Source organism: Rhinolophus ferrumequinum, chromosome 3 (assembly GCF_004115265.2).
Source record: "Rhinolophus ferrumequinum isolate MPI-CBG mRhiFer1 chromosome 3, mRhiFer1_v1.p, whole genome shotgun sequence".
NCBI classification, from domain to species: Eukaryota; Metazoa; Chordata; class Mammalia; order Chiroptera; family Rhinolophidae; genus Rhinolophus; species Rhinolophus ferrumequinum.
The window spans coordinates 20,337,033-20,358,810 of NC_046286.1; the positions used below are offsets into that span (position 1 = coordinate 20,337,033).

The 21,778-nt window shown below is 42.6% G+C and overlaps 1 protein-coding gene across 1 annotated transcript in view; it reads left to right on the plus strand.

Moving 5' to 3' along the window:
• The window catches only part of PAQR8 (progestin and adipoQ receptor family member 8), a 34,775-nt gene extending 15,958 nt beyond the window's left edge, over positions 1-18,817 (plus strand). The window contains exon 2 of the mRNA XM_033102448.1: positions 16,165-18,817. Within this exon, the coding sequence (XP_032958339.1) occupies positions 16,201-17,265 (1,065 nt within the window). The 5' untranslated portion in view covers positions 16,165-16,200 and the 3' untranslated portion in view covers positions 17,266-18,817. The remainder of the gene's footprint in view (positions 1-16,164) is intronic.
• The last annotated feature ends 2,961 nt before the right edge of the window (positions 18,818-21,778 follow it).

The window sequence follows — 21,778 nt, forward strand, 5'->3', positions numbered from 1 at the left end:
AACAGGAGTTGTTTGTCTCTTGGCTGCTGTTATAATCTGTGTCTAAATCTTCCAGGGTCCTGAGGTGGTGTGTGGTGGTGCTGAGGGAATGATCAAGTGGTGGATATCTGTAAAGTTTACGTTGGTGGGCAGCTGATGCAGAAACGATGGCCGTGGGCATTTTAGCTGGATTGGAAAAACAATCCGGACACTCAGATAGCACTTGCACAGATTATAATCAGATGTCATCTGAGACTTGAGGTTATGTTACAGTAAAGAAAAATGGTTGTTTTTATACTTGGCCCTTTCTAAAATCAAACTCTATAACTTAGAGACGACAATCAGGAGTTTGACTTTTTAGTTCGTCCTCAGTTTGCATATTGTGGTGTAAGCCATTTCCAATAGGAGTTTTAAACTCCTTCTTAAGACTACAATTTTCAAGGCTTCAGCTGACCTTTCTGTCAACCCATAGCTGAGAGGGCAGCACAAGAGTACTTATTTCAGTTATTCTTCACCAGGTAATTCATATGGCATGGAACTGTGAGCTGCTTATAAAAAATCCTGTGACCTGGACATGCTTTATTAGTAATTTATGAGACTGAGATAAGCAGGTATCAACTTGCCATCATTTAAGCCATGCTTTGTACACATGAAAAAAGTAAAAGAGGTTTGCAGCGTTGGATTCTTGAACTGATTTTTCCACATCTTGTTTTGTAACCTTTCCCATGTCTAATGAGGAAGAAGTATAATGAACATGAATCTCTACTTTGGAATCAGGAGGAAGTCCCTCGCCGTGCCCCCGCCCCAATGCCACTGAGCTTGGAGGGGAGTAGGCAGGCACCTTTGCCCCTGTTCAGCCCTGTCTCTGGCCAAGGATTCTGAAGCTACACTACTGGTCATTCAGAACCCACGTGGCTGCTGTGACTCCCTCCCCACGCTAAAGTTGTACCATTGGTAAGGTCTCAGGAAGAGGTGGAGGGCAGAGGAACAGACTTCCTCTGTAAGTCCTGTCTACACCAGTGGCGATAAACTTTGATTGCCTAGAAAACTAGCGTAGCACCAACCTCCCTGTTTTTCAGTAATGTTCTTAATTTTTGATTTCTTTTGTTCTTTTTTGATTTCTTTTGTTCTTAATGTTTGATTTCTTTTCTGAACAAAATTCCTACAAGATTTTTAGCATAAATGTAATATTTTAGGTGCTTTGACAGTAAAGAGAGGAGGAAGGATATTTTCCTTGACCTTTACGTATAAGCAGCTGCCTACAATCAGTCATTTAGCCCCAGGAAGTGAAGATCAGAGGGTCCCCCTGTACCTCCAGTTTCTCCCAACATAGAGTGTCTATGATAGAGACGGGTTGCTCTTTACTCTCATGGTGACCTTATGATAATACATGTGAATGTAGCAGCAATTAGGTCTATACTATTGTCAATAGATATGTGTCATTAGGTGGTGATAGCAAAAGATGGAAAACGCTGGATTCAACAGAATTCATTGAGGGTCCACTCTGTGCATATATATGTGCTAGGCTCTAAGTGGAGAGAAGAAGGAATTTAACACCATGTGACACAGTACTTGCTCTGTGTCCCTAGCAGGACATAAGAAACATGTCCTGCTAGGGGTATATGAAAAGTACCCAAACAACTATAAAACCTACAAAACCGAAGACAAAGTTATAGGTAATGGCATAATTTAAGTGATACAAACTGAAGTTTGCAGGCCAATGGATGGAGGCTGTTGCTTTGACTGGGTGAATCGGAAAGCATGGAAGAATTGGCATCTGAGAGGTACCAGGAGGGACGGATAGAGGTTTCTGAGGCAGAGGTCAGGAAGAGGGAACAACTTAAGCAAAGAATGAAGAGGAATCCCCTTCTAGGCATACACTCAAGAAGACATGTACAAACCACACCAGAGCCTTTTTTGTCACAGCCCGTCTCTGGAAACAACCTGCATGGCCAGCCACGGGAGGATAGACAGGTAAATTGTGGTATTTGGAAAGTATTCAGCAGAGAAAATGACTCAAGTAGAGAATCATGTCGCAATTAATGTGGAGAAAACACAAAGCACACAATAAATGAAAGGAAGGCTGCAGCATGTTAGGCACCCAATTTATATAAAGGTTAAAAATATACAAAATATATATTTATGGAGATTTAATCTCATGATTTTATTATATCGTGACATGTAGTTACATAATTGTAAGACTGGCATAATGTTTTCATGTGAAAACATTAGTGGGAATGAAAAACACCAAATTCAGTGTATAGAGGAGACTGGTGCTGGGGTGGAAGGGAAGGAAATGGGTGGACGCAAGAGGCTGGGTTTCAGTTGTATCTGGTTTATAAACATAGATACATGTATACATACATGCACTCATATATGTATATATACATGCATATATATATATTTTTTAAATCTGAAGTAAATATGACATGTTAAGAGTTAACAAACAGCTGTTTATGGTATTATCCTCCCTACTTTTCTGTATTGTAGAAGTATGTCATAATTTCAAAATAAAAAAGGAAGTCACAGGACAGGTATAGGAATAGCAAATGGTGTAGGTCAGTGTTTCTCAAACTTTAACATAACCTTTGCTGAAATATATATATTTTATTTTTGGAATCAGGAGATTCATGACCGTACTTCAATATGTGGTCTTCACCCTGATGTGTTTACTCTGTTTTGTTCTGCATGAAATCAAGCAGTGGGTGATATTTGAACATGCCCACTGGGACCAGGGCACGGCTGCCAGCCTCAGGAATGTGAGCTTCAGTTGGCAAAGAGGGGAGAACTACCAGCAGCTTCGGGACATATGCGTATCATCATCTGACCTGAACGTTAGCCAAATCAAATAAGACGGAACTGGGGCCAAAGATTGGAGGATATCACCATAGCATAAACTGGGACAGTACATAGGTATATGGGGGAAGTGAAAAGAAGGAATAGGTTTAGGATATGCTGCAATTAAAAAAAAAAAGGATTTGCTGACTGGGATTTGAGGGAAGAAGGAAGAAAAGGAGGAATTTTACTTTGCTTTCACTGCTTGGTGACTGGGAGAGTTTGGTCACACCAATAACTAGAATTAGGTACAGCAGAAGTTTGATTTTATTCATACAATGCTTAAGGAAGGCATGGCTTAAGGTGCTGATGGGACATCCAGATGGGTGTAGTGAGGTCTTGGTCGAGGATTAAAAGGCATGAATTCATGGTGGTCTCATATTGTTTTATGATTTTTCAATAACAGTGCATAGTACCTGGTGAGGAAGAAAAGAGTAGTTAGGGGTAATCCAGGTGGGGCTGGGCAGGACCACCCAGGGAAGGGGTGAAGGGTAAGGAGTGCTGGCCAGGGTGGAAATGAAATGGCTGGCCCTGGATCCAGTTTGTGTTGGGATGGCAGTGGGGACAAATGAGGCAAGTGGACCAAGAGAAGAAAGGCTGGAGGACTGGAGGCTATGGGGAGCCCAGATTGTGTTAGCAGATATGAGGAAAACAGGACAGGAGGAAGTCAGGAGTGTTGTGATCAGAAACGAGGAACTTCATTCAACTCTGAGATCTTGGACTTAAAGTAACCTTGAGTGATAAATACTCACTACTGTGGTAGAACTTGCAGGCTAGGCAGGTGGCTGGTTGTAATATAATGGAGATGAAAGCTGTGTGACGGTTCACAGTTACTGATCTGAACTGAGTAGGCTGACTTTTCAAACAAAGCTCGCCTTTGGAATAACTAAGGATTTTTAACCAGATCAGCTACTCATTATGAATTACTACGTGAAATTATAGAAAAGGACACAGTAGGGAGTGGAGAGGGGTCTTCAGGTGTCCCTTTAGGAGAGACCTCATGGAATGTTCTGGGAGAGGTGGCTTAGATAATATACCTAGAATGTTATAGTGATCCAGGATTCCTAGTCTGTCATCAGCTCAGAGGCAGACAGGCACTCACTTCCCATCTATCTCTTCCTTTTCCATTCATGTTTGATGGGCTTTCTTTTTCTGAGATGGGGATGGCTGGGTTCGTGGGACACAGACGACAGAAACAGTGGGGTCTGCCCATATCTTAGGACTGATTTGGGTTAAGGTTTTGAATTCTCTGTGCTTCAGTTATTCTCATAGTCAAGTAACAAAAACTAAAAACTTAAAAAAAATTTTTTGAGGAACTGCCTTGTGCACTGCAATGAATTTCACAACTTATTGTAAAGGAACGTGCGTGCACAACCAGTTATTGGATGTGCTTGATGCAACAGGGCGTATTTAATTCTGCTTGTGGCTGTCTCTAAACTTCACAGAGATTTTATCTGAGCCTGAATGTGAGACAGAAGCAGGCTTGGCCAGGCATAGAGAAGTACAGTTATTATTGGCAATGTGATGTGTGTGGCTTGTTCAGGGAACCAGGACAGTCACTTCTGCCTTCTTCTCTGCAACAAGAGTGAAAAACTAGGTATCCTACCTCCTGTTCCACTGTTGTTGTTGTTGTTTTATCCCCCACCTGCCCTCTCTATTTCCAGCATCTTTGCTTAAGCATTCTTGAGCACAAAAATAACAATGGTAGGAGGAGATAGATAAGAAGTGAGCTGGTGATTGGAAATCCAGTTAATTTAAATACTGTTATGGATATCTGCCATGTAGAGGAACCCCGCACAGATAAACAACATCCAACTCAAATGTTTCCTTTTGAAACATGCCTCCCATTTTAATTATCTCAGATCTTACCGGTTTTATGTTTAGATTCAAAGAGGGCCAAAGGAGAGTCTTATTTCGCTTTGTGTTTGAACAATTATCTATTGACACATTCTGGGGCACCTTTACTCTGATAGTGGCTGATAGGAGAAATAAAGGATGGGTAAGTCCGTGTTCCTGTCTCAAGGAGCTTTCAACCTGATACATAGGAGACACCAGGCTGTCTACACACCCAGCAGTAAAGTGGTGTGAGAATCCGGATGTTCTGTTACCAAACACGGGGAATAGGTAGGAAAAGTGTTGAGGGAGAAAAGAAACCAAGATGGCGGAGAAGGCATCTTCGTGGCCAACGTGGAATTGAACTTACTAAGGTCTTGAGGATATCTAAAGAGAATTTGAGAATGAAGTAACTTGATTCTTGGTAGCAAATAAAAAGTCTGGGTCTTGGGACCACCCAGAGAGTACACTGCAGTAACTGCCAAAGGGTTAACTTTTCGTAGCTAGGGAAATTGCTCCAACCCAAACTTAATTTGTTATCAGAGTCTTCTGCTATGGAAAGTACATTTTCAAGATTGATTTCCTGCCAGTGGAAATCTCGCGTCAGGGTTCACCTCAGCTGGCCCAGGTCCCAGCCGGTTTGTGGATGGTTGATGCAGTTTCCTGCAGGAGAGGGTAGATCAAGCCAAGAGGCTGAGCTACTGAAGCCAAACCATGCTAATGAAACCTGTAGTTACACTCTTAGGGAAAGTCCAGGGAGACTCGTGTCCCTAGCCTTTAATTAATAGGTGTTTCGGATAGCAGTGCTTACCTTACCCAAACAAGAAGTCTCTGAAGAAAAATGATCATCACACACCCAGCTAACCCTCTGATTGAACTTAGACTGCTTAGTGTGTTCTAAACTGTTCCCAGCATCTCCGAATTCTGCCACTAGAATTAAACACAGATACTGTTTATTGCATTTGGAAGGTACATTCTGTGTCTGTGATGATGCATTTGGGAAACAATACCTGCTCACATGAGATTAGCTGAGATGTGGGAAGTAAAGAAAATTCAGGAATCCCAGCTGGAAAGTTCCAGCTGGAGAAAGAGAAAAAGGCACTCGGAGGAAATAATGGTCTGCTCATCTTCCCCAGGGCACCGCAGCAAATTAAGGTTGTCTTTTCTGTCTCCTGTCAGTATTATGGGGAGTTACAGGGGAAAAAATTCGGAGCCCAGAAGGTGACATGTGTTCCTGGCACATCTGTGGCACACGGGGGTACCTCACCTTTTTTATAGGCAGGGTTCAGCCTCTCCAGGTACCCACATGGTCAGGGATGGACTCGCTTATTAAAGCCATTTGGGTTTGTGTGCTGTGGAATAAGACAATATTGTATATACTGGCTTTCCCAATCTAAGAGGATGTGATTTCTGCTTTCACAGTAGATGTTACATATTTTTTCCCCTTCAACCCCCCCAGGACTATTAGCTTACATTATGGCAAGTTACTAGGTTACTCCTAATAATAATTTTATTAGTATAGTATGCTAACTAATTGAGCTCAAAATTCATAGAATAATGCAAATAGGTGTATTCCTTTTTGATGCTGGGGTGATTTTTTGGGGGGGGAGTGTCTTAATATCTATTGTACTAATTAATCATGTTTGACCAAGTTTTACGTATTTGTCAAACATTTCTATTTGTAGACTAACAATAGCCATTTTTCCAACTACAAAAGTAGTAAATGTTCATTGTTTAAAAGCACTATAATGCTAGTGTCTACCCCAGAAGAAAAAGTAAAATTCCCCATAATTCCACCATTTACCAAAATCTGAATTAATGTTTTGATTATATACAATTCCATACTTTTTCTGTGCCATAGGTATGTGCTTACAGAAATGGCACACATACTTTTAATTGGCTTCTCCCTTGTAACAATGTCTTTCATTTATTTATTTATTCAGCAAATCTTTGTTAAATATCTACTATGAGTTAGCCAGTTACTGTTCTAAGTGCATAGGAGATTATAGTAAAAAAACCATGGAGCACACATATATTTTACATGCATCTTTCTATAACAATAAATGTAAATATGTCTACATAATTATTTGAATGTGTGCATAGTATTCTATTGTATGTATTTATCACAATTTATAAAATCACATCTCCCACTTTGGGATATCAAGATGCTATTTATGTTTGTTAGATTGTTTAAATATGGAGAGGATATGTGTTGACCATTGGTGAATCTAAATCCAGGTTAAAATTACCTCTGCTAATAATAGGATTCTGCCGGCAGTGCCACTCTTTAAAACATGACTTTATAAATAGTGATACGATACTTGGCAGATGTGGCTACAAAGACTGGTGTGAGCCCAGCAGCCTTTCCTTGATGGATGACTGGAAATCCTGGCAGTGTCTGAGGCTGTTTGCAACTCCACGCCTGTCTCTGGTTAGACCAAAGGCTGCTCAAAGCATGGTTCTAGTTCTTACAAATGGACACCATGTTGGCGTTTTGACTGCTGTTCTTCTCAGCTATTTATGGTCATGCAGGGATGTGTGAGGCAGGGCTTCTGTGGATTCTGGAAGCATTTCTTCTGCCCTGTTTGATGGAAATTCCTTCTCTTTTGTTCTCTGTTCAACAACCAGCAGGCTACTTTCCTGCCATCTGTGTAAGTCCCCAATACAGTGACATGAGATGATGTCACAGGACCTGTTTGTTGGTGATTTTAGGACACCGCTTGATCTACCATACAAAGCAAAACACAGGCCAAATGAATTACAGCATTTTATAGTATTATACCCCTCTTTTATGGAATAGGGCACTGAAGCATAGAGAGGTTGAGTGATTTGCCTAGATTTCCATAGTTAGTGGTAGAGCTAGAACTAGAAAAGTCAGGACTTCTAATTCCTCGTCCAGTGCTTTTTCACGGAATCAGCTCTTCCAAGTTTGTGGCCCTTTCAAGTGGGGTCTTTATAATAGACCAGGGAATACCACTGCTTTGGAGTGCTTCTCTTTGGCCTTCAGATAAAATGTCATCAGTACCAAATTATGTCCATTTCCCAAATATGGAGCTTTTCATTTAATTCTCTATTTTGTTAATCAGGGAGAGGCTTTTTAGTTAGCATGCTACGGGTGTAGCTGAATTCAGTGACTATTCTCAATGTTGGTGTGCTTTCCTCCAACAGGCTGATAAACAACCTTTTCTTTAGGTTTATGATTGGAATATCTCACTGCCCCAGTTCTGCAAAGCCAGTCACAACAAATTGCATGTCTTTTTAAGATGAAAGACACCCGTCATGTTTATAATCACTTTTATCTGGGTTACAGACCCAAGTGGGTTGTCTGATAGATTCCACTCAGATTTTGTTGCAGGTGCGTTTCCTTCTCTTGGAGAGTACCGAATCTGATTTACAAATAACACAGTGGCAAAGAACTGAGAAGCTTGTGGTACTGATTGCTTTTGTAGAGCCAACTGCAAATTATCTTTGTTAATGGAGCAAAGCCGTGTTGCAATGGCATGTCTGTAGTTGCATATTGTTGAAAAATATTTGGGTTTAGTCTTAGAGAGCATTTTTTTGAAAGTGTAATGGCTAAAAGCACAGTCTCTAGGGCCAACTGCTACAGGATATTTCCTGACTTTGAGATTTACTGTGTAGCCTTGGACACATTCATTAATCTGTCTGTGCTTCTGTTTCCTCGTTTGTAAAATGAGAACAATGATAAGAAATAGTACCAACATCAGACAGTTGTTGGGAACTTGAAATAAGTTAACATTTGTGAAGTGCCTAGAACACTGCCAGGCATGTGATAAACACATATAAGTGTTTATTATTATTATTATTACTACTACTACTATTTTGACATTTTCATTCCATTCCTTCATTTATTCAACCACAAGTTACTGGAACACCTCCTGTGTGCTCAGCACAGTGGTAGGTGATAAAAGATTCTCAGCCCTCAAAGGATCTTTACAGTTTAGTGGGCAGAGAGACATGTAATATAAACCAGGACATCGTATCTATACAGCAGGGAGGGTGCTACAATGGAGGACTGTAAGTACAGTGGCAGTATAGGCCAAGAAGCACCAGACAAGAAGGCATCACAGGGAGAATCTCAGCTGGAACATGAAGGATGAATAGGAGTTGCCCGGTGGTCATCAGTGACATGGGCATGCCAGGCTTGTACAGAAGCACAACGGCCTGAGAGGATAGCAGAATAACTGGAACACAAAATAAAAGTGGCAGGGGTGGGGAACCATTGGGAACAGTCATGGAGACACGCAGGAAGGGACCAGAGGAAAGGCCTATATCCTACAGAGGTTCCTGTGGGAGATAATGAAGGCCCAGAGTAGGACGGTGGCCGCACCACCCTGGAGCCTCCACTGAGGGGGAACCCAGCAGGGAAGGTGGAAGAGGGTTCAAGGAGTCGTGAGGGAAGTGGGCATGCCTGGTGTCCGACCTGTTCCTAGAAGGCTGGAGACACTCCCGTGCGCTGCTCTGTTCATCCATACAGCTCCTACCTGAAAGTTAAATGGTTAGTTATGGGCACCTGACATGTGTTTGTACTATGTTTTCAGGGGATCACAACAGTCACCAGACACAGATAATTTCATTGTTTTACTTAACGTTACTGCATCCTGGGTAGTTTTCCTCAGTCAAAACAGATAAACAAAACCACACCTTAAGAATGTGTTCTTTAATTGTGATTTCTTTTTAAAAGGAAAATCTAAATACTCAATGTTTGGCTAAAATATCAAATTCCTGCCATGGACGTAGTAATTTCTCTTTCCACTTCTTTTTTCTTAATTGTCTTTCATTTTTCTAAATAGTTTTAAAGAAGCACCTGAGATAAAACTTTAAGATCAACTTTCCTAAATAGTCCAAAGCATAATGTAACGTTTTATAACACTTTCTTATAAACATTAACTGAATTCATGGTACAGATATCATACTCATATTATTAAAATAAAGTTAAATAATAGTTCATATTAAAATAGAACTTTTAATAATCCCATTATAATCCAAGTCTAATTTAAACTCTTTATAAAGCGGTTGGGGGAGAGGGTATTATTAGGAGTCCCAGAAATGTAACCAAAAATGTTAAATTCCTGTTCAGTTTTCAAAGATTGCATTAAAATCTATTATAAGGCAGAAATATATATATAACATATATATGTATGTATGTGTGTGTGTGTGTGTGTGTGTGTTATAAACCTTATGTGAGTTTTTTAGTTCAAATATTAGTAGTACTTTAATGTGCCTGTTTTCAAAGTACTATCCATCTACTGCCCATTTTATTTATTTATTAATTTATTTATTTTCCAGAGAGGTGGTGAGACAGGAAGTCACCTCCTCCCACCCATCTTCGTTATGAGGAAAATGACACTGAGTAGTTGAATATCTTGGCCAAGGCTACACAGCTAACTGAGTCGAGCAAACATGAACAGCTAGACCCCCTGACCCCCAAACCATTATTCCTTTTATCCCTCAACCTTGTCAAACAGAAGGAAATTGGTGCCATATGTCTGGGCCTAAAGAATGGTTCATTCAGTAAATAATTATTAGATGGATCATCATTTTACATGCTGCATACTGTTTTAGACACCGGAAGTGGCGTACCTCACTGCCCCTAAAGAAGCTGGGGAAGTGAGCAGAGTAAACCGATGATCAGGACCCCCCCACACAAGGGGAGAAGTGTGCTGGGGAGGCAAAGCCGGGACTGATGGTTGCTGGGGGTTAGAAAAGCCTTCCTGGCACAGCTGGCTCCTGGGCAGAATGGTGGTGAGCTGGGGTTGCTGGGCCTGAGGGTATAGAGGTTTTCCTCGGGTGCCAGAAGCATACACTGGAGATAGAGAATGTGGCCCTTTTGAAAACTCCCAGTGTTGTGATCCAGGCCATCAAAGTGGCCTGGGGGTGTGGGCCTTCTCCTGGAAAGAAAGCTGGGATTGGAAGGTCAACAGAAGGGCCTGTTTGCTTTGTCGTAAACAGTGGTGGCTATTGAGGAATTTTGAGGAGGGGAGTGGTGATCAGATTTCCATTTTTAAGCTGTCAGCCTGACGTGGTTTGGAGAAGTGAGGTTTTAGGAGATGAGAGGCACAGGAGTCATCATTTGAGAAAAAAAGGTCGGTTATGAGACCGCTGTTTCCATCAAATACAGAAGTTCCGTTTGAAGGCCTGAATTAAGGGACAGCAGTAGAAATGGAAAGGATCAATGGATTCTAGAAACTTTTTTTTAATTTTATTTTATTGGGCAACAGTGTTTATTTTCCAGGACCCATCAGGTCCAAGTCAAGTCATGGCCCTTCAACCTAGTTGTGGGAGGCGCAGCCGACCATCTTATGCAGGAATTGAAGCGGCCGCCTTGTAGTTAACAGCACGCGCTCTAACCAACTGAGCCATCAGGTCGCCCCGATTCTAGAAACTTTGAAATTAAAGTTAACAGGCCTAGATGACTGATTAGACATAGGAGAAAGGTCAAGTCTGGGCTGAGGGAGAAGTGTGAAGATGCTGAGTTTGAAGTGGCCATGGGATATTCAGTTGGACAATCTAGAGCTGTTGGTTTGAATCCAAACCTCAGGAAAGATCTATTTGGAGACATATGTTTGGGGAATTATCTGATACAGGGGCTAGCTAAAACCAAAGGCGTGGGAGAAGGCCCTGTGTGGAGGGGACCGTGGATGTGGAAAAGGGTGCAGATGGTGGAACCCTGGGGACACCACCGTCACAGGGGCAGTGGGAGAAGAAAACAGGTGAGACCTAAGAGGGTAGTGCCACTTAAACCAAGACAGGAGGCATTGGTAAGCAATATGAGTCTTCCAGAGCTCAGGTGAGATAAGGATGGGACGAGCTAAAATGAACAAGCCAAAAAAAAGCTTCCAGGATGAAAAATGAACTCCCACCTTTCTGCAACATCAAATCTAACCTCCTTTCGTTAATGCCATGGCAGCTACCCCACTCACTGCCTCATGACTCCCTAACAACCCCTCTGCTCACGGACCCATGAGGAAGACACACCATTCCTTGGCTCCTATTACTATTTTGCCCCTTTCCTGGAACATTCTGCAGCTCACCCCTTCATTTGTCTAAGTCCTGTCCGCCTTCGAGGCCTAGCACAAGTCCCATTTTCCCCAGTGTGCCCCGAGCGTGCTCTGCTCTGTAGAGACCTGTGTGTATTTCACTGTGCTTAACGCTTGATTATGTGCAATCTGGTGGGGTTGGCTGTGGACTCATGAAGTCTGACTTTTCTTTTAAGCTGCTTGAGGTGAGGGGTCTTCTTTTATTCTTCATCTGTGGCCTTTGCATCCTGGAAAATTATTGAGCAGATAATCCTTGCTCTGAAAAAGCTCTCTGGTTGATCAGAATTACTAAGACTTGAGCTTACCCAGATCTGGAGGATTCTTCAGGAAGATTTACATTTCAGCTGTCTCAGCAGAGGAGTTGGTGTGTACCCTGTGCAAGAGAGATCATTCAAAGGTAGCATCTTGGTTGGCCGATGGCCACATCAGCTTGGGGAGGGGTGCAGGGGGACAGAGGCCAGGAATGAGGGTGGGACCCTTCCTCAGAGCTGGCACTGCCAAGGCTATGAGGTGTGTTTCTGCACCAACACCATGATGTCAATATGTGGTTTCCTCCATAACGGGCTCCCGAACTTTACAGCTGGCCCTGTGAAGCCTCTCTGGAAGCGCTACTCACTGTGGTTTGGTGGAAATCTAGGGGGTTAGTTGGACCCCACTGGACAGCAGCTTCTGAAGTTAATGATGATAACAGAATTATAACTTAATGCTATCGCTGTGGCTGTGGTGACCACTCTCAGGCCGAGGGAGAATTTTATGGCAGTGGAAGAGGTCGTGGTTAAGCCAAGGACAAAGAAATCATTCCCTCTCTTTCTGACCATTAGTCTGAAAATGTTCATGACCCTGGGCTTCCAAAGGGAAGTCGAGATCCTTTTCACACACAGATAGAAGACCTAGGTCTTTGTAGTACCCTCATTGCTGAGGGGATAAGAGATCATATCCTGAGTTGGAGGTCATGGTGGTCACATCCCTGGAACTACCAGAGCATTTTGTCGGTGTTGGGTTACTCACTCCAGAGGATGGAGTTATTAAAGAGACCCTGAGACTGGTGTGGCTGCACTTTAAGGATCCTTGAAAAAGGAGGCTTCATTTGCAAGCAAAAAGAGGATTCTACCTTTTTTTTTTCCCTGTGCACCTTTTCCTTTGAAGTTAAAGGTAATATCCTTTTGGTTTTATACCTCTCAGCTTCTTAGTTCTATAAACCTCTTCCTAATAGGTTGGTGCAAAAGTCATTGCGGTTTTTGCCACTATTTTTAACCTTTTAAACTGCAATGACTTTTGCACTAACCTAATAGTTTTGTTTCCATAAGAGCAAAGTAGAAATAATTTTTTGAAAAGGACTTGTCAACATAAAGTCATGAGCTTGGGTTGGAGGTAAGAGACTGGAGGAACTTATGGGTCCCCAGAGCTCTGCAGATGGGGTTTTCTGGAAACTAGCAATAAAGCAGCATTAGGATCTGTCCTCTTTCCCTCCGAAAAACCAATGTCACTTGTCTCCCAGTTCTGAACTGGACCTGGTTCCCACTATTAGACAACCCAAACCCAAGGTTTTAGTCTTTAGAAATTCAGTTGTGTCATCAGTTATAAGAACCTGCTGTTGTGCTAGGCCCCCTATTTTTGACGATGCAAAAATGAGCAGAAATTGTGCAGTCATGTGTTATTTAACTCTGCATGCAGAATTGTCCCCAACTGATTTGGGTGCCCAGAGATGATAGAAACACCCTTGATCTTAGATGGCAATGCAGGTGAGGCTTGCCAGGAGCGTCTTCAGAGATTCCTTCTTCTACAGCTCATACCCCCAGTGACTCACCTCTATTTCTCCCAACCACAAAATCAGACTAATATTTTCATCTGACTTCCCTCTCTGTTTCACAAAAGATGGTAGAAACCTGTATGTAAAGAATGGAGCCCTTTAATTCCCCAGAGCTCCAACAAGCCCAGCTCCCCCAGATTATATGCTTCTCAGCCAACAGGCACAGGACAACTTGAAATGTCGTCTCATGTCCCAGGCCCAGCCCTACGGTGGGTCCACCTGATCCTGGGACCAGTGTACCCCATCTGGTCCCACCTTCCCCTGTCCTTCTTTATCCCTCCATGCTCTGTCATCAACTGCCACTAAGGTCAGTTGGAGTCTCCATCTAGAACTTAACTCCCAGACTCTCAGATCCCTCTGCTGGCTGACAGCAGAAGCACTGCTTAGCTTTTTCTGTTTTTAAACGAATTGAGGTATTCTGATGACTATTTTCTTTCTCTTCCCCCACTCTTTCTGTCTTTCTGACTGACACCGTAATTCTTAATAAATTTCTCTTGATGCCTCTAATTTTTATATTGAGCACTAGTTCATGACCCGCTCCTGGTAGGGAGCCACTGGTCAGTCCTGGTGAAACAAATGACTCAATACAGAGTCACAGTGGCTGCCGTAAAAGTAGGTACAAGATACGGAAGGAGCATTAGATCCTCCACTCACGCACCATCCCCCACCTCTCCCATCAGCGATGGTCATAATAATGGCAAAGGTTGTTTTGTGGGCTTGGAACCAAGCACTTTGTTAAACACTTTACAGGCATGACATCATAATAGCCTTTACAGCAGCCTTCCAAAGCAGCTTCTCTTTGTCATGAACTCTACTTCTCCGATGACCAAGCCCAGGCTGGAGTTTGGGGGGTGTCAATGGTGGTGGGGCTCAGGGCTGTAGCTCGGGTCTCTGGTGCCAATGTCCTACTTCAAACCACACGAGCGCCACCTCCACAGATGCTTTCCAGATCCCTATTAGAAGTGCTTTGACCTTGCTCTGTGCTTAGAGATATCTTCCCCCCTCATCTTCTTTTGGGAATTCTGACAATTCCTTCAAGACTCAGTTCAAGGGTCTCTTGGAGAAGCTTGCACACCCCTCCCTCTCTTACCTTCTATTTTGGTTATATTTGCAGAGACCCTGTGGACCAGTGTTCGCCTCCAGTGGAGCAACTCATCCCATGTTTTGGTCATGACTTCCCTACTTGTCTTCCCCCAGTAGACTCTGACCTTGAGAGCAGGCAGCATATCTTATTGGTCTTTGTATCCCTAGCCCAGAGCCCAGCTTATAATAATAAAAGTAATAGCAATATTCAACATTTACTGAGCACCCAGGCAGGGTGCTAAGTACTTTATATTTTAGATTCTCTCATTTAGTCATCACAACCACCAATATGATACGTAAAATTATTGCTCCCATTTTACAGATGAAGAAACTGAAGCTTAGTGTGTTCTATAACTTGCCCAATGTTACCCAGTAAGTGGCCAAAAACCAGGGCTTGAATCCATGTCTCCCTGAACTGTTTTCACATTTTATTAATTTTCATGCCCTACATTTTAGACTTGATTAGGTGTTTTGTTTTTTTCTCTTTCAATGTTGATTAAGAAGTATGAGTAGGAAGATTACATTTTCTTCGGTAAAATGAGTAGTACCCTGAAAAGCACTTGCTGTGTCTCTCCCAGCAGAAGGGCTCTGAAGGAAGGGGGCCATTTAAATAAATCAGGTTTTGAACTTTTCTAAGGAAAAGAATATGGAAAATATGAAGTACAGAAAGTAACTGTCCATATGCTGAAAGTCCGTTTTTTAACTCAGTAATTTCAGGTGAAACTTGGCATCCATTTTATGAAATACTCTCTGTGCTTAACTGGCTCATCTGTCATCTAAAATTTCCAAGTGTAAGTTAAGCGTTTTTGAGGCCTGAAATTAATTGAGCACAGATTTAGTTAACCCAGGAGAAACAAATCCAAAACTACTTACTTTCCAGAGCATAATTTAAAGACAAACAAAAAGACACAATCTATGCAATTAGATTGTATGTTAAATTTAGGCCACAGGTTAATTTTGTTTAACTGTTAAAATATTTCCCAGAATATGCATTTGTCTTTACCAACTTAATTGATGACTCATTTGCCTATCTTTATTTTGAGGTTGACGTTACTATTACTTATCTCAGATTTTCAAGTTATCAGGAAAATCAGTGAATAATTTAAGATTGGGTACTCAAGAAATGTAGGCTATCATTAGTAATATCAATATTTATAATTTTTATATTTCAATAATAACATTTCATACTATTAGAGTCTGTCTGATGATTACATTTCAATAACATCTAGAAAACGCCAAAGCCTTTAAAGGTACCCTTACTTACCTGCTAGATATTAAAATAGGGTGGCTGCCGTTCCCATTTGATAAGCTATGGCTCTGCCTCACACTCTGGTGGGTAGAGATAAAATCAGAATGTTGGGGTGGTAAAGGATCTTGGTCCAACTCTATCATTCTACAGACGAAAAAAAAATGAGGAAGTATCTAAACAGCTGTCTGCAGCTCCTGCTTCTCGTAGTGCACTAGAAAGCTACCTACGTTTCATTAAGAAAACCCATAGTTCCTTCGCTCCCTTAGTTCAGTCCCTCTGCCACTGCATCCTTGGCTGATGTTCCTTTATCCCCTTAGGTTGCATCCCCTCCCCGTCGTGCGGTGCTGGGAAGCATGACGACTGCCATCTTGGAGCACCTGAGCACCCTGTCTGTAAGTGGGCAGCAGCTGCGCCGCCTGCCCAAGATCCTGGAGAATGGGCTTCCCAAGATGCCTTGCACCGTCCCCGAGACAGATGTGCCCCAGCTCTTCCGGGAGCCTTATATCCACGCCGGCTACCGCCCCACAGGCCACAAGTGGCGCTACTACTTCTTCAGCCTCTTTCAGAAACACAACGAGGTGGTTAACGTCTGGACCCACTTGTTGGCGGCTCTGGCCGTCCTCTTGCGATTCTGGGCCTTTGCGGAGGCTGAGGCCTTGCCCTGGGCCTCTACCAACACCCTGCCCCTGCTCCTCTACGTCCTGTCCTCCATCACTTACCTCACGTTCAGCGTTCTCGCCCACCTGCTGCAGTCCAAGTCGGAGCTCTCCCATTATACTTTCTACTTCGTGGACTACATTGGTGTGAGCGTTTACCAGTACGGCAGTGCCTTGGTTCACTTCTTCTACACCTCGGACCAGGCCTGGTATGAGCGCTTCTGGCTTTTCTTCTTGCCAGCAGCTGCCTTCTGTGGCTGGTTATCTTGCGCCGGCTGTTGCTATGCCAAGTATCGTTACCAGAGACCTTACCCCGTCATGAAGAAGATCTGTCAAGTGGTGCCCTCGGGGCTGGCCTTCATTCTAGACATCAGCCCGGTGGCGCACCGAGTGGCCCTGTGCCACCTGGCTGGCTGCCAGGAGCAGGCGACCTGGTACCACACCCTCCAGATCCTCTTCTTCCTGGTCAGCGCCTACTTCTTCTCTTGCCCCGTTCCTGAGAAGTACTTCCCGGGTTCCTGTGACATTGTGGGCCATGGGCATCAACTCTTCCACGTGTTTCTGTCTATCTGCACACTCTCCCAGCTGGAGGCCATCCTCCTGGACTACCAGGGGCGGCAGGAAATCTTCCTGGAGCGCCACAGTGCCCTGTCTGTCTACATGGCCTGTCTGTCTTTCTTTCTCTTGACCGCCTGCAGCACTGCCACCGCAGCCCTCCTGAGGCACAAAGTCAAGGCCAGGCTGATGCAGAAAGATTCCTGAGGCTGGCGGGTGGGGCGAGGTGTGGAGGCACCCCATTGTGACTGGAGGGAAATGCGATTTAGAAAAATTAAGAGTTGGCTTTTAAATTAATACATGTTTCCAAGGATGTGCTATGGGTATGGCATTAGGAAGCCAAAGGATTCAAGAGTTAGGTTGTTACAGTGGTTGTCAATAAAAGGAGAATTCCTTTTCCCTCTGGGTCATAGCCTGTCAAGATACAGGAAAGGAAGGGATGTTGGCTAAGATTCATGGGACACTGCATTAAGAACCGTCTTCATGCCTGAAAATTTAGTCGAATTCTGAATATGGCTTCCAGGGGCAAGTCCTGGAGCTGAAGGGATAATAAAACTGGACTGGAAAACAAGTAGTTGGCTGGTCCACACTGTATTGGCATGGCCATCCTATTATGCTGGTCTTTGGTAATCGAAGAAACCAACCCAAGGGCCCAATTTCATTTGGATTTCAGATTGTCCAGGGTGGAGAATTCATAATTTTTAAGATTCAGTGAAACCCTTAGACATCATGCATTATTCAGTTCATCTGATTTGTGGTCCCTCCATTCTCACCCACTCTAATCCTGACCCTTTTCTCAGGATGACATCTCCCTGGCTGTTGTCTCTAAAGTGCTATTCACTCCCATCCATACCTTGGTAATACACAAGACTCTGAAATAGTCATACTTGCAGGAAATGTTTGGATCCATGTGGACATTCAGGAATCTTATTCTCATATAACACTAATGTAAACGGTACTAGAAAGTACAGTGCCAAGAGCCAGCAGGAGGCCCAGACTGCAAGCATGGATACTGTTTGGTGTCATGGGACGTGGTTTTTTTTATGTCTGTGGACTGTGGGATTATTTGAGATCTGTTAGGGCTGCCTTACAGGCCAGAAGATTTGGGGCTTGGTCCGGGGAATCTTCTCCAGATTTTGACCCCTGGTATAGTGAATTAGTTCTAAGGGTCCCTTTAGGGATCTGATTATTTCAAGAGGAACCCAAGGTCCAGCCTTTTAAATAGATGCTGCCATAAGAAGAACCCACATAACTACCCTAGTTCAGAGTCTTTAGGCAGACAGTTATGCCTCCACTTAGAGCTGAACCCTTAAAATGATCAAGCCCCAGGACAGGTGAGCATGTGTGCTCACTGTGGGTTGGTCTCTGAAGGCTCCTTTGGGTAAGAATGGTGAGGTGGGTACCCTGTAGCTAGAATGTTCTGTTTAGAACATTGCTGCTTAGCAGCTTCTATGGGATAGGTGGTACTTGCCATTGATGTATTCTGACCATGCAGCCTCTCTGAGGACTGACTTCTGCGCTCATCTAGTGAAAGGGGCTGTGGTGATAAAAGAGCCATGGAAGCCTTCCCGTGGCCACATCTTGTATCACTATAAGGTCCCTGTTACTAAAAAGGGAAGTGGTTTGTTTTCACTCCAGTTTGGTGAACGTCTTCTATTACTAGACTATTTTGTTGTCTTCAAATCTGTGTTATCTTTCTTTCTCTGAGAGATTTGTGGGTTTTGTGCCTTATAAATGGAAATGTATGAACACTACTTAATATATGGCCACTTGGAATTTTTATTTTGGGGTTATAGGGGTAAGAAAAAAAGAATTGCTTTTCAACCAGGGGATTGAATTGCTTATCAATCAAAAGACTCCTTGAATCTGTATTTTGGCAAAAAAGAAAAGAAAGATTGAATTGAAGCTTTCCTATCATCTTTATATCAAGAAACTGTATGTCTTGTCAGCTACATAGTTTTCCTACATGGATTTCTTTTATTCCTCAAATACCTGAACTTCTGTGCTACCCAAGTGTCTTACACAAGCTTCTGGTGTCTAGGCTAACATGATCGCAAATAAAGTTAGCAAAACTGAATCAGGTTGAACTAAACAAGGGAATGGGGGAGTTGTACAAAATTCTACGTAGAGGGTCAGTTTAAAAGAAGGAGTAGAAAGTGTTTGAGATATTTTTTAGTGTGGATTCAAGGACGATATTCTTTAACACGTTGGAAGGAAGACATAAGTCAAGCTCTTGAATGTAACTGTGGTGGTCATGGTGGGCGGAGATCTTTTGGCCAAATGCACGTATTTTTTTTAAAAGAGAAAAACAGGAAGACAGCAGTGATCTTCAAATGTAATCCACAGACCAATGCCAGCCTGCATTTTGTAAAAGGTCTTTAACAAGATAATTACAAGATAGATTAAACTTTTAGGTATTGCATTGCCATAAAATTTTTATTTTAATTTATACAAGTATTGGTCCCTCAAGTTATTGGAAATTTTTTTTTAATGATTTCACCAGAGACATTTGAGAGGCATTGAGGTAGGAATTAGTATCTATTAAAAATAGCAGTATCTCATTAGCAATATATAAACACAGGAAATGTTGGATATTTTTAACTACTCAGAATTTTGAAGCGTTAAATACTCCTTTTAAATCATTTTCATTAAAATGAGGGAGTATATCAGTAAGAAACAGACCTAATTTGTTTGAAAGGAATAAAATATTTGATAAAGAAGATGGTTATCTTTCTCCACCATACCCCTTCCAGCTGTTGACATCTACTGGAAATTCTGCTGGTTCTCTCTCTCTCTCTCTCTCTCTCTCTCTCTCTCTCTCTCTCTCTCTCTCTCTCTCTCTCTCTCTTTTAACTAATACTTTCAACCTATTAAAATGTAAATGCCTCTGAAAAAAACTAAACTATCAGTCATTTACATCTTGTGAATAAAAATTTTAATGGAGCTGTGTGAGACCCTACTCAGGGTAGGGAGAGGGAAGGGCAGGACACAGCAGACTGGGGGAATACATTTGCCTGTTTCCTTCTTGCCTAGTACTTCCTGACCTGTATTTACTAACAAGCTAAAGTGAACACTTTTCAGGTGGTAGGGTTTTATTTCCCACCTCGGCTGAAAGTACCTCATTCAACAACAATATTCTCAATCCTCTACTGGACGCTTTAAATAGTAGGAGCTCAGGCCACGAGATGAAAGTGGTTCATTCCTGTCTCTGTTGTCCAGCTGGTTGCAAAGTGTACATTCAATGCTTAAAACCATTAGGTTCTTCAGTTGCTGCATTGTAGTTTCAAGTGAGCCCTCCAGATGGCGCTCATGTCTTAGAAAGGGCCCAGCCATGTCCCCAAGGCCTCAGCCTACTAATTGTGTTGGTCCTAGTGTTTTACTTGTTTGGCAAGGAAAAAATGGAACTATTTTCTGTTTATGTAAATCTACTTACACGAATGACCATTAAACTGGTGTTGTATATGGATCGTTGTATTGTCAACAGTTACCTTGTTTCTTTGACACAGCCCTCGACAAGGGCTACTTTGACAAGGCCCATTTTAGAATAAGGTTTTATCTAGGCAATTATTGCCAGAAGTAAGAGGTCAGGACATTTTGTATCCACCTAGAAGTAGGAAAGTATAAAAGCATTTTTAAAAATCTCCATATCCAAACCCCCCAAATACACATACACATACCCCAAATCCTCACTTATGAATAGATCAAATTGCCCACCCTCCCCTGCAAAGCTATGGAGTTGATTTCTCTAAAGATTTCAATCTAATTGAAAACATACTCCTGGTTTCGTGGAAAGTAGTGTTAAAGATTTCAAAATTTTGAATTGATGGACTACATTTTTTGCAATCTAAAAATTGTGAATTATGATTATCCTAGCATAGGTACTATAATGTATGTGTTGTGCAATGTAGGTAGCCTAACTATTAGATTTAAACAGCTGTGAAAAAGGGGATTCTCTAGGCTACTGTAGCTTCAGCTATACTACTATCAGAATAACAGTGAGAAAACAGCATTTCTCTGGCTTGAAGCTTCACTGGTAGAATTATGGCTGTCCCTCCTGCCCAAACGCTTTTTATCACCATCGGGGTACTTGGCAGTTCGCAAATGCTTCTGTTGTCACTGTTGATAGTTTAACCACTCTTCAGTTATTGATTCATCAAGTATTTATGAATACCTATTGGTGGTAGGCACCCTGTTGGCTCTGGAGATACCACAGTGAGAAGAAAAACAGGCATATGGAGAGTTTGCGGTCTGCTGAGTGAGGACAAGTATCTTCCCACTTGGAGCCACAACAGGGTCCCCCACTCCAGGTCTTGGTCCCCATCACAGCCTGAGGGCCCTATGGCCTGCGAAATCCACAGGAGGCTGGAATCTGCTTTGGGCCAGAACCTTTTCAAAAGGCTTGAGCTTTCTCCTTCTTCCCCCTAGAGGCTGGAAGCATCTGTCACCAGGAAGCCTGTCACCTTACAGCCACCTCGACCCTTCTTGTTACTCTTGTTACTTGTTGCTTCTCCAGCCCTTCTCACTGTCCTCTACATTCAGACACACAGAAGTCCTATATTTCCACAGGCGCTGTAGACTTCCCAGGTACATAAAGTCCCATCTGCAGGGAAGGCGATGTAGGGTTCCACCCTGAGGAGTTCTTGAGTTGGTAAACTGGAAACAGCATTCTGAACACTGGCTGCCTCCTTAAACAAACAAACAAACAAACAAAAAAACCCAA